The sequence below is a fragment of the Antedon mediterranea genome, chromosome 8, assembly GCF_964355755.1.
Source record: "Antedon mediterranea chromosome 8, ecAntMedi1.1, whole genome shotgun sequence".
NCBI lineage: Eukaryota > Metazoa > Echinodermata > Crinoidea > Comatulida > Antedonidae > Antedon > Antedon mediterranea.
Window position 1 is genome coordinate 19,326,203 of NC_092677.1, and position 16,578 is coordinate 19,342,780.

General features: G+C 34.7%; 1 protein-coding gene across 2 annotated transcripts in view; it reads right to left on the reverse strand.

The window, feature by feature from the left end:
- The window catches only part of LOC140057290 (engulfment and cell motility protein 2-like), a 58,009-nt gene that overhangs the window by 19,495 nt on the left and 21,936 nt on the right, over positions 1-16,578 (reverse strand). For both annotated transcript variants that reach the window (XM_072102880.1, XM_072102879.1), the window contains exons 8-15: positions 9,514-9,595; positions 8,583-8,636; positions 7,805-7,921; positions 4,020-4,133; positions 3,726-3,830; positions 2,366-2,474; positions 1,919-2,055; positions 978-1,147 (exon numbers count right to left, since the gene is read on the reverse strand). In XM_072102880.1, the coding sequence (XP_071958981.1) occupies positions 978-1,147; positions 1,919-2,055; positions 2,366-2,474; positions 3,726-3,830; positions 4,020-4,133; positions 7,805-7,921; positions 8,583-8,636; positions 9,514-9,595 (888 nt within the window). The remainder of the gene's footprint in view (positions 1-977; positions 1,148-1,918; positions 2,056-2,365; positions 2,475-3,725; positions 3,831-4,019; positions 4,134-7,804; positions 7,922-8,582; positions 8,637-9,513; positions 9,596-16,578) is intronic.

The following is a 16,578-nucleotide window of genomic DNA, read 5'->3' on the forward strand; positions in this document are numbered from 1 at the left end:
ATATTTACCTACCGTATGTGTTAAACCAAGGGCTCATAAATTTACCTGCAGTACTTGTGTTAAACCGAACTCTGGCAGACTGAGAGATTGGGATGTTCCATTCATCGCAAATCAATACATTTGTATAATCGTATATTAAATCTATCAAAATAGTATTTTTTAAAGAAAATCGGCCTGTCTTCAACATTATGATGGTGTACTCTAGCTGTTCAACCGGTTTTCAGCTATTAAAAACAATTATCGTAGGAGGAGATAGAAAAATGCGAAGCCTCCTCGCATTTTTTTGGCGGGTATTTTTCAAGATGGACATCCATTAGACAGTGTATACCACGATCGGAAAACACCCCTATTTGGGGCAAATCTTTGAACCTAAATTCGTTTTAATCGTCAATAACTAATTATCTAACTCAATTTAATTAGTAAACAGGGTTACATCAGGCGGTTAAAATCAGTACCGAAAGTACGAACCAACTTTACATACCATCGAGTGAAAATTCTAGAAGTAAGGCGCGATTTACCGAATTTTGCCCTTACGTAAATTTATATATAGATTCTATTGATTTCAATGGTGATACATTTGGGAACAAGTACATTCTCTTAGGTCAACTGATGTAACCTTTGACCTTCTTGAACAAAGTTACTAACAAGAATTTTTTTCCTTTTTTTTCAAATTTAAATAATGGTATCCATTATATATAATGTACATAATTATGATCTATATAGGCCACATTGCTTAAATAACTAAATAAAAAAATAAAAAAATCTTTGAACTGATTGAATGACTTTTAGATGCTTAAAATGAGTCTTTTTTTAATTTATTTTCTTATTCTAAAAATCCCTTTATTGTACCAAATTGAATTAATTTGTTTGTTCTGCTATCTATTTTACCAAGAAAACCAGCATAAACAGCATAAACAAAGAATAATTAATTAAAAAATGCTTTCTTGTATAAAAATGCTTTAAATTTAGTAACTTACACAACAGGTGGCGCTTGCGAGTCCCATTCTTCTTTTTTTGATCTCTCCACATTCCTAAGTCGCAATATCTCATTGTAGCTGAGCTGTCCCAGGCGAGTCCTGAACTTGATCATAGAAAACTGTTTTTCATTCAGGGCACGTTCAATCTGTTCCTTTACAACATCCATTACCTCAACAAATTTATAATTATCCATAATTAATTACATTAAATAACACACCTAAATGGACTCCTGTCATTTGATTGGAAAATTGTGGGTCACATGGTCTGCATTTTTTCGGGTACAAAATAAAAACAGCTTCTTGCGTATGAAATGACCAATTACTGTGAAAAACCTTAGACAAATTCAACAGCACCACATGGTTTTGTTTTGCAATAACATACACAAGTGGTACTAGATTTTACCAAAAAAGCACTTAAATTGGTTTCAGATCATTTGTATGATTTCAAAAAATTAATGAAAACAATTATACAAGATGTGGAGTCAGAAACAGACTTAGTCTAGATCAGTTTCAGTTGCCTCCTGACGTTGCGGATCAATTCCACTTGCATTTTGTCATTGAGTAGATGTTTGTTATGCCACCTTGTCAACAAAATTGTGAAGGTGGTGTAAAAATGGAGTTTTCAACTAGGTTTAAATCTCTTGATTGTTTATAAAATTTGTTGTTACTATTAATGTACTCTGATTACAATTACTTGCATTTCTATGGCAATTCTTTGCTGAGGTAAGAAGAGGAATTGATTAATGAAAATGTTACTCTAGAAGCATTTAACAAATATTGCCTTTTCTATGGGTGTAACGTAACATTTAATTTCTTTAATGAATATAGTTTTTATACCTTGCCGTCAAACATACCAATCATATAAAATTGTTTTAATTCATTGTAAAATACTGTTTACAAACTATCTTTCCAAAATAAAACTGTACATGGAGTTTAACTACCTTGTCAAAGTCCTGTAAAGTAGCTCTCATTTCTTTCCATGTCTTGTTTAACCGATGAACACAGATGCAGAAGAATTCAAAGAAAGCATTGTCACATGCAAAGAATAAGGGATAAAAATCCTGAGATGTTTCATCAGCTATAAAAATAAAGTGCAGATTTTATTAAAAATATTTATTATTGTCATCAATCTTTAACTGGAAACTGATGAAATTCTAACTAAGCCCTCTACGGACCTAACCTACCACTACTAAATAAATGTTTGTTTGTTTGTTTTTTAATACCAGTTTGAGCCAATTTAGTCCAGCAAAACTTGCATAGTGAACACTGTATAATATATATGCTATTCTTTTTTTGCATTATATTATCATCAAATTACACTGAATGAATCATTTGAACAATAAAAAACATTTGGCTGGGAATAGCTTTTAAAAATAATAATAACTTACGCATTTCTCCAACATTAAGTATTTCACAGCAAATTCTTGTGAGGGCGATTCCTGTGCGACCAAACGGGCATTCATGCTCAAGGCCACGGCTTGAATTCTCAAGAACATGCTAGTGTACACAAATTATAAAATGGCAATTCTTTCTGGCTTTAAAATTTTTCTTTTTAAGATACAGCCTACCCACAGCATTGTTGATTTTCAGTAATTTTTTATGGTAAATAATTATAAACATCATATAATGCTTGGCTTGTTATCTTAACATACAGTACCATCCCGAAAAAAAGTACCATAGCCTTGCAGTTTTTCTGTTGACGAAATTCAGACAAAACGCGGTTAACAGGTAACGATAGGACAGCCGGGCCACATTCGCGTAGCATCCACCCTGTCTCCATCAATAGCATGATGTCATTGATGTGTTGGTGGGCTGTTCTATTTGGGAACAACTTATTTTATTATTATTATTTAATTAAATTGAAATTTTTTTTTAATTGTTTATTAATTATACAATAAACCTGCTTTATGTACATGTATTATAGATAGAAACAACACAGAAGCACATCTACACTCACATCTCACTTACAGCAGCACTTATCCTCTGTTCCTTAGTTGCATTATCCTGAATACTATCCTGAGTTATATTAGTGCATTAAGTATTATTGAATAAACAATATATGTGTTACTGCACAGTCAAGTGAGTCTTTAATACAGTTAAACCTCAAAACATTATATTACAGTATATACATGTGAAAGTAAAGTGAGTCAAGTTTTTGTTTTTAATTTATTAAATTAATTAATGCTATTATTATGACTAAAAAAATACTATTATTATTAAATTATGTATCATTGATAGCTGTATTTTGTATGTATTGTTGGGAATTCTGTGATTTAAACACAATGCTTTTACATTGAGAGAATTATGTAATGGACCTCTCACAGCCGGTTTTTTCCCCCGAATATTTTCCGTGGACAGTATTCGTGCAAGGGTACATGTATTCTGGATGGTACTGTATATAAAAATGTTGATTATTCTAATGCCTGTGTATACCTTTTCGCATTTTCATTCTAAATATTTAATTCACCTCCATTTCATTCATTTTTTTTACCAAGAAAAATAAACAGGCAAAAACAGATATCAGCTTTTGAAATGGCAATATCAGGTAAAAGAAAATGATTTTGCGGCTTGTCAAATTAAATTTAATATATCAGGCCCTGTATATGAAATAACGGCTATGACTTTAGGCTATTAATACACCTATACCCATCTAAAGGGGTGAGACTTCTATCTATGTATCTAATAAAAGTGGCAATTGATTTATCAAAAAAATGTTTAAGCACATGGTCAGTCTAATAGAGTACTTACTCTTGTGTAGTCAGGTCTGTGTTGAGTTGCTATATAATGCATGCATTCTAATGCTAGAACTCCTGGTGGTGATTGTGTAAAATCTTGTGATGGATTTGCACAGTCCTATAAAAATTCACAAATATGGAAACAATTCAAGAACAAAATTATAACACTGTATTTCAACTAAACACTAAACTAAAACTAACATTCCTATATGTTGCACGATTTCTGAAAATCACAATTCCAGTGGCATTAATTTTAACTTTCCCTAGTTTGTCATTTATTCTTTAGTAACTTGCTTTCTTTGTTTACCTGAAAGCCAAGTTTTCTGTAGTCAGCTGTATAATTTGCTTTCTTAGATTCTGTCTCATTCGAAAAAGCTATTCTACGTAGATCCATTAAACATTCTTTGTATTTAGAAAAATTCTGAAAATAAACAAATAATTTGAATCTATTTATTAATACTATTATATCAAATCATATCATTTATTTCGCCAATTTTCAAATACAATACAAAGTAAGACATAAAATCAGTACAAAAGTGAATCAATGTGGCTGGATCACCTAAAAGTTATAAATAAAAATAACCATCGAGAGCCTCTTCACATAGAAATATACATGAATTGAATAACACATGAATTCCTATAATATTAAGATAAAACGTTAAAATTCTGCAATTGCATTTATATTATATGTTTCATGTTCTTGGAAGGTTTTACTTGGCTTTGACGTGGTGACAGACCACAATTCTTTGGTGCCCATCCTTAACTCACACTAACTTGACAAGATCGTCAAGCTGCCAACTACTTGTCTTGAAATCCACGCAAAATTCACACATCCCCTAGAAGAAAAGTTGATCAGTTTTGACGACAATACTGCTCCAAAGATTAGCGCTATCCGCTCTTACACAGATAACCCTGACTAAGCTGACCATTCCGGGAAGTCGCTGCTGATCTCACACACTTGAATGGACTCAATTACCTTATCATTCTTTGTTGTTACACCAATTTGCCTACCATTATCCCAACTTTAAACGCCACCGCATCTAAGCTACGAGACTTCGCAACGAACTAGCTAAAGCTCTTCTGAGCTACAGAAACACCCCTTCAAGTAAGGAAGGACTGTCTCCTGCAGTCAAACTATTTGGCAAGCCTATTCAAGATTCATTGCCTGTCCATCATCGTGCATTCGACCCACATTGCATAAAATCCATAAAGCGGACAGAGACTCCACAAAAAAAAAATAAATACGAGAAAGAAACTTTGATGTTCACAACAAGCAATTAAATGATATCCAAGTTGGACATCATGTCGCCATGTTCAACCACGACACTAAGTTGTTTGGCATTTACAGTGCTGTTGCTGAAGTCAATGGTCACTGCTAGAGAAGACCCCCAAATGATGGCTTATTACCATGTTTTCATGTAAATAATGTACACACCTATATATTATACTGTTAAAAAATATGCCATTGTTTGAACAAATAAATGTTTTTTGAATTGAATTGAAGAACCCTAGGAGGAAGCATACTTGTGTAAACGTACATTTTGATCAATTTGCAGTACTCCATTTCTGACGAAGACCATCAGGTCAACGTCGCCCAAAGCGACCACGCAAATTTTCTCTGTTTGTGTCCAGGCAGGTAATAAGGTCTGCTAAAATTCTGATATTAATCTGCTTGATATGCAGATGTCCTAACCATTAGACCACTGGGGCTTTCATGGTATTGTTCAAACTCGATTGGATAGCGACTCATCAGCGTGATACGGCAGAACAGCACTAGTCCCTTAATTGTACGGACGTGCACCAGAGATCAAATAGATACGCCCTTGGTGTGGTACGGCGGAACAGCACTAGTCCTTTAATTGTACGGACGTGCACCAGAGATCAAATAGATACGCCCTTGGTGTGGTAAGGCGGAACAGCACTAGTCCCTTAATTGTACGGACGTGCACCAGAGATCAAATAGATACACCCTTGGTGTGGTACGGCGGAACAGCACTAGTCCCTTAATTGTACGGACGTGCACCAGAGATCTAATAGATACACCCTTGGTGTGGTACGGCAGAACAGCAATAGTCCCTTAATTGTACGGACGTGCACCAGAGATCAAATAGATACGCCCTTGGTGTGATACGGCGGAACAGCACTAGTCCCTTAATTGTACGGACGTGCACCAGAGATCAAATAGATACACCCTTGGTGTGGTACGGCGGAACAGCACTAGTCCCTTAATTGTACGGACGTGCACCAGAGATCAAATTGATACACCCTTGGTGTGGTACGGCGGAACAGCACTAGTCCCTTAATTGTACGGACGTGCACCAGAGATCAAATTGATACACCCTTGATGTGGTACGGCGGAACAGCACTAGTCCCTTAATTGTACGGACGTGCACCAGAGATCAAATTGATACGCCCTTGGTGTGGTACGGCGGAACAGCACTAGTCCCTTAATTGTACGGACGTGCACCAGAGATCAAATAGATACGCCCTTGGTGTGGTACGGCGGAACAGCACTAGTCCCTTAATTGTACGGACGTGCACCAGAGATCAAATTGATACGCCCTTGGTGTGGTACGGCGGAACAGCACTAGTCCTTTAATTGTACGGACGTGCACCAGAGATCAAATAGATACGCCCTTGGTGTGGTACGGCAGAACAGCACTAGTCCCTTAATTGTACGGACGTGCACCAGAGATCAAATAGATACGCCCTTGGTGTGGTACGGCAGAACAGCACTAGTCCCTTAATTGTACGGACATGCACCAGAGATCAAATAGATACGCCCTTGGTGTGGTACAACGAAACAGCACTAGTCCCTTAATTTTACGGACGTGCACCAGAAATCAAATAGATACACCCTCATCTTTTCAGTATTTTTATTCATGAAGCGGTATCTCTGGAGATTTTAGGACAGTGTAAGTCTGTCTATTGAGCTGACATTTTCTCCAACTGCACCAGTGTGAGTTAGTTGTTATGGTTGTCCATGTAGGTTTTTGTTGCCACTTCAGTGTATGTAATGCATCTACAGTGATATAATTTTGTTTCTGTATACAACCACCTACTGTCCAAATCAAGTCACTTTATTAGTTGTTTCTAGGTACATAACCAATGTATCTTTTTATACCGGTGTACTACCACACACACACATGAAGATTTCCAGTATGTAGGATTGGTTTAGTAGCAACACAAATCTTATTAATTAGTATGTCTGCTTTTAAAAGCGCTCGAGATGAAGTTTTTCTTGTTATCATTTAAAAATCAAGGATGTCGGTGCATATTTAAGCATTGTGGAATGTAGTATCTCTGTGGCATTAAAGGTGATAATACTTTGCTAAACTGGTTTTTGTAATCACTGGTATTTATTATATTTAAAGCAGCAACAGATTTAGGTAAGAGCGATATATTTCTGTATATAAATTTAGCTTGCAATGTCAGTGTCAAAGTCTGCTTTTTAGACACTTTGGTTCCAACAAAGACATCTGGAATGCATCCAATTTGTTTTAGAAGCCAATAAGCCAGCAAAAAAGGTGTTGTTAGCACAGGACCAGAAAGTTTCTGGTTATTTTAATGCGTATTACCTAGGCCATGTTGATAAACTGTATCTTCTTCAAGAGTTGAACTCTAAAGTCTAAGCAAATATATGCACTGGCCAGGATAATTCTTTTCTTTGTTGGAATATAATTTATAGTGATTCCTAAATGTTGATAAACTCATCCTTCGCTTCAGTGTCGACATCTAAATTAGGTGCACACACTGATAAGATGGAATAATAGGTAATGATCATAATGGTGATGACAAGAGTGATGATCACAATAGTGATAAAATGCTGATGGTTAAAAGGGTAGTGATGACAGTTGCTTAATGTGATGCTTTCTAGATAAATTTATCATTTTGGTGTTATTGTACTATTTAAATTTGTTTTGATGTAAAGTGCTTTGTCAAGTAAAAGCGCTGTATCAATCCGTTATTAGGATGATACGATGGATGATGACAATGGCCATGACAATGATAGCAGTGTTAAAAATATGAGATGATTGTAATAAGAAAATGATTGATAATAATGATAATTATAACAAAACAATCTATAATTACTTCACTGTTTGCACTAAGTTTGGTATTCATCTTTCTCTCTAAAAGGTTAAAGTTCAACTGTTGGAATACATACAACTGGTGCAGCATGTCTGACCCTGTAGGATTTTTCTGTACAACCTGCAAAAATACAATTTTCTTACAATTCACAATAATGACAAATCTTAGCATCCGACAGTTTTTTGACCAACGATACTTGCATTTATACTCTTCTTAACCAATAACACAATACAATTCCACTTTATATATAATTAAATGATTTACCATTCAACTGTAAAAATACAATGATAAATAAATACTTGGCAATGGCAGGTTACCTGTCTACCAGTTTTATTTAGGTGTGTAAAATTTGTTTGCAAAAGGAATACTGTATCACTACTTGTATGATACTTTCAACAAACAATGAGCACTCCTCAGAATGCAGGCATGTTGTCTTGTGAAGCAGAGGTTCACATCATGTTAAAAAGCCCAACATTACATTTTTTTTAGAAATACAGTATGTTTATATATGGCTATTTTTGTAATATTTGCGGCAAGTGAGGTAGCACTAATTAATTATTTAGCCTATGACAATACAGAATGGATATATTAAGTTTTTGTAATGTCACCAATACAGCTATATCAATTTTTCTGAAAATCAATAGACATGGTATGTTGGTATAGCCATTTTTAAAAAGAATTATCATGCAAACAAACTTACAAAGGTAAGTAATACACTTAGCAAAAAGCTCGCAAAGCTTTTCAGCGAGTAAAAAATAAATAAGTAATAAATTAAACTTACTTCTAGAATAGCAACTCTAACTTCCTTTGAAGCTAAAGCATCATCAAAAAATGCCTGATAAGAAAAATAATATAGTGTAATAGTATGAGAATAACTTTATTTATATTGTTTGAGATTCGCATGGCAAATTAATGTTTCAGTTTATATAAATTTTGCGGTACACCACATACAGTGTACATGGTTCTGAAAAGATTTCTCACTTCTGAGGACGATCGAAGCATATGGATCGAAAGTCGAGAAACTCAACATTTCTTTTCAGAACTATGTACATGAGGTACCTCAAACTCCATGATAAAATATAACAAAAGTTCCAAATAAATTTTGTTCATGGGCCATAGTATTATAGTAGTAGTATCATGAATTATGAAAAGGATGAATATGGATCTTGTAGATTTAAGATTTACGTTTAAATGTGATTTGATTTTTGTATTAATTGATTATTACTATGTATTTTTGAAAATGTATTATTTCAGTCCTTTTTTAAATTGCCCCACTCACGCGGGATGAATTAAGAATTTGGAATTTAGTTGTTCCCATTATTTAATCAAAATCATACAAACGATCTAAAGCTAATATAAATGCTTTTTTGGTCTAAATTAGTATGTACATCTTAATTTGTTTATTTAATATATTCTCCACACATAACGAATATTAACAAGTTCGACAATAATTAAAAACATAGAATGTGTGGAAGGAAGCCTAAAATAAGTTAAATAGTGTGTACTATTGCACACCATGTGACCAAAAATTGTCCAATGAAATGACAAGAATTTATTTAGGTGTTATATAACAAATAATATAAAAGCCCATTCACAATTTTTAATTTTTTACAAAAAGAAAAGTACCCATGTTTTTAAAAAATAATGACATTTTGAAGAGATCTGGAAAATAATAACCACAAGAGGTCAAGAATATTGTTACAATTAATCACCTTTTTGTTGTCTTCTGGAGCATGAAGACAAAGAGCATTAATTAATGCAATACAACTTGTCTTGATCTCTTGACTCCCAGTACTGAAAATAAATAAAATCATTTGATCAGATGATGACTTTTGGTCAAAAAAGTAGTACTGTACAATATTTATTTCCAGAAAAAAGCTTATTAAAAGTTTTTTTTTTTTTAAATTTTTATCCAGGTAAGAACTCTTTAATTTTATATACAGTACAAATGATAAGAATACGTTCACACAAACAGCGTTTCAAACTGGTGTGCATGGGCCTAAGCAAGTAGTAAGGTAATTCACAGTTTAAAATGTCAAATGCTCACACATACAGCTTTTAAGACTGGTGTGCATGGGCCTAAGCAAGTAGTAAGGTAATTCACAGTTTAAAATGTCAAATGCTCACACATACAGCTTTTAAGACTGGTGTGCATGGGCCTAAGCAAGTAGTAAGGTAATTCACAGTTTAAAATGTCAAATGCTCACACATACAGCTTTTAAGACTGGTGTGCATGGGCCTAAGCAAGTAGTAAGGTAATTCACAGTTTAAAATGTCAAATGCTCACACATACAGCTTTTAAGACTGGTGTGCATGGGCCTAAGCAAGTAGTAAGGTAATTCACAGTTTAAAATGTCAAATGCTCACACATACAGCGTTTAAGACTGGTGTGCATGGGCCTAAGCAAGTAGTAAGGTAATTCACAGTTTAAAATGTCAAATGCTCACACATACAGCTTTAACACTGGTGTGCACGGGCCTAAGCAAGTAGTAAGGTAATTCACAGTTTGAAATGTCAAATGCTCACACATACAGCTTTTAAGACTGGTGTGCATGGGCCTAAGCAAGTAGTAAGGTAATTCACAGTTTAAAATGTCAAATGCTCACACATACAGCTTTAAGACTGGTGTGCATGGGCCTAAAGCAAGTAGTAAGGTAATTCACAGTTTAAAATGTCAAATGCTCACACATACAGCGTTTAAGACTGGTGTGCATGGGCCTAAAGCAAGTAGTAAGGTAATTCACAGTTTAAAATGTCAAATGCTCACACATACAGCGTTTAAGACTGGTGTGCATGGGCCTAAGCAAGTAGTAAGGTAATTCACAGTTTAAAATGTCAAATGCTCACACATACAGCGTTTAAGACTGGTGTGCATGGGCCTAAGCAAGTAGTAAGGTAATTCACAGTTTGAAATGTCAAATGCTAACACATACAGCTTTTAAGACTGGTGTGCATGGGCCTAAGCAAGTACTAAGGTAATTTACAGTTTAAAGTGTCAAATGCTCACACATACAGCGTTTAAAACTGGTGTGCATGGGCCTAAGCAAGTAGTAAGGTAATTCACAGTTTAAAATGTCAAATGTTCACACATACAGCTTTTAAGACCGGTGTGCATGGGCCTAAGCAAGTAGTAAGGTAATTCACAGTTTAAAATGTCAAATGCTCACACATACAGCGTTTAAGACTGGTGTGCATGGGCCTAAGCAAGTAGTAAGGTAATTCACAGTTTAAAATGTCAAATGCTCACACATACAGCTTTTAAGACTGGTGTGCATGGGCCTAAGCAAGTAGTAAGGTAATTCACAGTTTAAAATGCCAAATGCTCACACTACAGCGTTTAAAACTGGTGTGCATGGGCCTAAGCAAGTAGTAAGGTAATTCACAGTTTAAAATGTCAAATGCTCACACATACAGCGTTTAAGACTGGTGTGCATGGGCCTAAGCAAGTAGTAAGGTAATTCACAGTTTAAAATGTCAAATGCTCACACATACAGCTTTTAAGACTGGTGTGCATGGGCCTAAGCAAGTAGTAAGGTAATTCACAGTTTAAAATGTCAAATGCTCACACATACAGCGTTTAAGACTGGTGTGCATGGGCCTAAGCAAGTAGTAAGGTAATTCACAGTTTAAAATGTCAAATGCTCACACATACAGCGTTTAAGACTGGTGTGCATGGGCCTAAGTAAGTAGTAAGGTAATTCACAGTTTAAAATGTCAAATGCTCACACATACAGCTTTTAAGACTGGTGTGCATGGGCCTAAGCAAGTAGTAAGGTAATTCACAGTTTAAAATGTCAAATGCTCACACATACAGCTTTTAAGACTGGTGTGCATGGGCCTAAAGCAAGTAGTAAGGTAATTCACAGTTTAAAATGTCAAATGCTCACACATACAGCGTTTAAGACTGGTGTGCACGGGCCTAAGCAAGTAGTAAGGTAATTCACAGTTTAAAATGTCAAATGCTCACACAAACAGCGTTTAAGACTGGTGTGCATGGGCCTAAGCAAGTAGTAAGGTAATTCACAGTTTAAAATGTCAAATGCTCACACATACAGCGTTTAAGACTGGTGTGCATGGGCCTAAGCAAGTAGTAAGGTAATTCACAGTTTAAAATGTCAAATGCTCACACATACAGCGTTTAAGACTGGTGTGCATGGGCCTAAGCAAGTAGTAAGGTAATTCACAGTTTAAAATGTCAAATGCTCACACATACAGCGTTTAAGACTGGTGTGCATGGGCCTAAGCAAGTAGTAAGGTAATTCACAGTTTAAAATGTCAAATGCTCACACATACAGCGTTTAAGACTGGTGTGCATGGGCCTAAGCAAGTAGTAAGGTAATTCACAGTTTAAAATGTCAAATGCTCACACATACAGCTTTTAAGACTGGTGTGCATGGGCCTAAGCAAGTAGTAAGGTAATTCACAGTTTAAAATGTCAAATGCTCACACATACAGCGTTTAAGACTGGTGTGCATGGGCCTAAGCAAGTAGTAAGGTAATTCACAGTTTAAAATGTCAAATGCTCACACATACAGCTTTAACACTGGTGTGCACGGGCCTAAGCAAGTAGTAAGGTAATTCACAGTTTAAAATGTCAAATGCTCACACATACAGCGTTTAAGACTGGTGTGCATGGGCCTAAGCAAGTAGTAAGGTAATTCACAGTTTAAAATGTCAAATGCTCACACATACAGCGTTTAAGACTGGTGTCCATGGGCCTAAGCAAGTAGTAAGGTAATTCACAGTTTAAAATGTCAAATGCTCACACATACAGCGTTTAAGACTGGTGTCCATGGGCCTAAGCAAGTAGTAAGGTAATTCACAGTTTAAAATGTCAAATGCTCACACATACAGCTTTAACACTGGTGTGCATGGGCCTAAGCAAGTAGTAAGGTAATTCACAGTTTAAAATGTCAAATGCTCACACATACAGCGTTTAAGACTGGTGTGCATGGGCCTAAGTAAGTAGTAAGGTAATTCACAGTTTAAAATGTCAAATGCTCACACATACAGCTTTAAGACTGGTGTGCATGGGCCTAAGCAAGTAGTAAGGTAATTCACAGTTTAAAATGTCAAATGCTCACACATACAGCTTTTAAGACTGGTGTGCATGGGCCTAAGCAAGTAGTAAGGTAATTCACAGTTTAAAATGTCAAATGCTCACACATACAGCGTTTAAAACTGGTGTGCATGGGCCTAAGCAAGTAGTAAGGTAATTCACAGTTTAAAATGTCAAATGCTCACACATACAGCGTTTAAGACTGGTGTGCATGGGCCTAAGCAAGTAGTAAGGTAATTCACAGTTTAAAATGTCAAATGCTCACAAATACAGCGTTTAAGACTGGTGTGCATGGGCCTAAGCAAGTAGTAAGGTAATTCACAGTTTAAAATGTCAAATGCTCACACATACAGCGTTTAAGACTGGTGTGCATGGGCCTAAGCAAGTAGTAAGGTAATTCACAGTTTAAAATGTCAAATGCTCACACATACAGCGTTTAAGACTGGTGTGCATGGGCCTAAGCAAGTAGTAAGGTAATTCACAGTTTGAAATGTCAAATGCTAACACATACAGCTTTAAGACTGGTGTCCATGGGCCTAAGCAAGTAGTAAGGTAATTCACAGTTTAAAATGTCAAATGCTCACACATACAGCGTTTAAGACTGGTGTGCACGGGCCTAAGCAAGTAGTAAGGTAATTCACAGTTTAAAATGTCAAATGCTCACACATACAGCTTTTAAGACTGGTGTGCACGGGCCTAAGCAAGTAGTAAGGTAATTCACAGTTTAAAATGTCAAATGCTCACACATACAGCGTTTAAGACTGGTGTGCATGGGCCTAAGCAAGTAGTAAGGTAATTCACAGTTTAAAATGTCAAATGCTCACACATACAGCGTTTAAGACTGGTGTGCATGGGTCTAAGCAAGTAGTAAGGTAATTCACAGTTTAAAATGTCAAATGCTCACACATACAGCTTTTAAGACTGGTGTGCACGGGCCTAAGCAAGTAGTAAGGTAATTCACAGTTTAAAATGTCAAATGCTCACACAAACAGCTTTTAAGACTGGTGTGCATGGGCCTAAGCAAGTAGTAAGGTAATTCACAGTTTAAAATGTCAAATGCTCACACAAACAGCTTTTAAGACTGGTGTGCATGGGCCTAAGCAAGTAGTAAGGTAATTCACAGTTTAAAATGTCAAATGCTCACACTACAGCGTTAGTTATTATATTAATTAACGACGAATTTCATTTTTTAATCAAATGCTCATTTTATTCAGATTTACGTTATGATTGGTATAGCAATGTTAGAGAGAGAGCTATTTATTTTGATTATTTAAATGAAAATGACAAATTCATTTTTCTTATGGGTGCGCATTATTTTGATATTATTTTGCTTGTTATCAATTATGTTAACTTCGCATTTTTTAGGAGACATAATTGTTTGTGAAAGTTCTGATGTTGTTTATTTGTTTGTTTTGTTGCTAATAACTTCTTGATGTTATATTTTATCAAATTTGTTTTGATGTATTATTAAAAAATTAAATTAATGAATAGCGTTTAATTTAACTTTTACATTTACATACAAGTAGGGTCCCTAAATAAATTTAATACATTTTACACAGTCATGAATCAGTCATGAGTCCAGAAAATCAATTGAACTTTTTTTAGCTATTGCTTACTTTTCTTTCACTCTAAACAATTCATTTTTTCAGATCTAAGAGCAGAGATCAGCTAAATAGTTGTTTTTATCACCAAGCAAATTTACAATACTGTACATCAACAAAAACATGAATTGGTATATGTGTACCGCCAAACCAAAACCAGGCGTTTGTCGGCAGCAAGGGATTTCTGTAAAATGCTTCTGAATGTGTAAAACCTATATCTTGACCATTTTTAGTTTTTTAAATAATCTTACAGAAAATTTACCGTAGATTCCAAAAATCTATGTATTTTAAAGAAATTATAAGTATAAATCAATGAAAATAACGTTTTAATGAGACCCCCTTTTTCGTCTTTGGTGAAAAAATCAAGTTCTGTTCTGTAATTTGTGTCTATTTCTAACCAACTTTTACATCTTTGATTATGAGAAGACCCCTTAATGTGTGGTATTTTTAGAAAGCTCGTGAAAAAATCTTTCCAAAGATAAAGGTTGTAGGTCATGTAAAATAATAGTATAGCCAATCAAACACATTCTTTAATAACCTTTTGGTATAAGCAAACCAGTCTTGTTGCTACGGAATCCTGAAACAGGCAATTTGATTGGCTAACAGAGTGGCTCAAGTCATTGAAGCGTTAAATTTGCCTTTAACAGCTATTCAAAGTACACTGAGGAAGCGGTAAGGTTTTAACAAAACTTTCTTACTGTAAAAAACATTCAATATTAATTCATACTTGCTATTTATGCATCCTAGATAATAATAAAACAACATAGAATAGTTTAATGATTTATATAATATGAAAAGTAGAAATATTGGCTTCACTAGCGAATCATAAACAACAAGAGGTTAGAAAGTACGAAATGACTTTCTAGCGCGACACACTCAGTTTGGTGAACACAGAAACACTTTTGATCAAAATATTAGGCCTAGCCTAGGCATAAGATAAGAGATGAACTGTATGCCAGCTTAGTACTTCAAGTTAGCCTAGTAAAACCACCTAGCATACCTTGGTCTAGGCCTAGCCCAAAAAAAAATGATTTTTAAATGTGCTTAAAAAAGTTTAATTTAATTTTTCATTCTGTTTTCAGATCTTGATTGGTATACTGTAATGTAATACCAATAGTTTTGACAGTGGTGGTGATGCTGTTGCTACTTTCTCTTCTCAAAGAACTCCAATAATGGTGATACGGTGCTTAATATAACTTTACAAAAATGACTTTGATTCTGATGATACATGACACATGTATTCTATTATGCAACGTAACCCTGAATAAAACCGTGAAATAATTGTATCGAAAAATATGTATGTATTTAAATGACCCGGCGCAAAAGATGATAATACTGTTGTTGTAATACGCAGCCTAAAATGACCAAAATTTTATAATTTAAAGTGTACCAATTGTAAATAAATTTAAACACATCAAACACAATCAACTGTCTGTGTATCATTAATTTTGGTTCATTTCTATGTGTTGTATTTTTATTGTCACTTTATTAATAGTACTTATTTATAGTTATTACAAGCCTCACACATAACATAAGTTTAGTAAAAAAAAGTTTACTAACGTATGTTGTTATTTGAAGTCTCATTTGACAATGTTAATGTTACTGGATTTCTTTGAAAATGTCAATGATTATAGAAAGATGTATTAGTTACATTTGTGCTAAATTTCAAAGTCATAGGTATACTAGAAGTTAGCGTTGTCAAGGTGAACATGAGTCGCTGTCTGCCAGCACATTTAAACTTCCTGTTTGAACTATTGTTTATCTTTGAATGCATTTTTCACTGCTTAATAAAAATGAATTCTTACTTGTATTTCTTTACTTATTGTATCATAACTCTAAAAATACTGGACCAAATTGAATAATTTTTTCAGTATTTTAAAGCAAATTATGTGCTCTGTACAAATATCTTGAAAACTCAAAATGTCACATTTACGACAAATGCCTGGTTTTGATTTGGCTGTACACATATCTTGAAAAAGGTCAAAATTATCTGTGGCATTGTTAAAATAATAAAATAATAATGTAGCTGTTGTACATACTTCTGAGAATGTGGCATAGTGAGTGGAGCTAATCTATGCAAAGGCGTGAGTTTCGCAAGGCTAATACGCTAGGTTTAC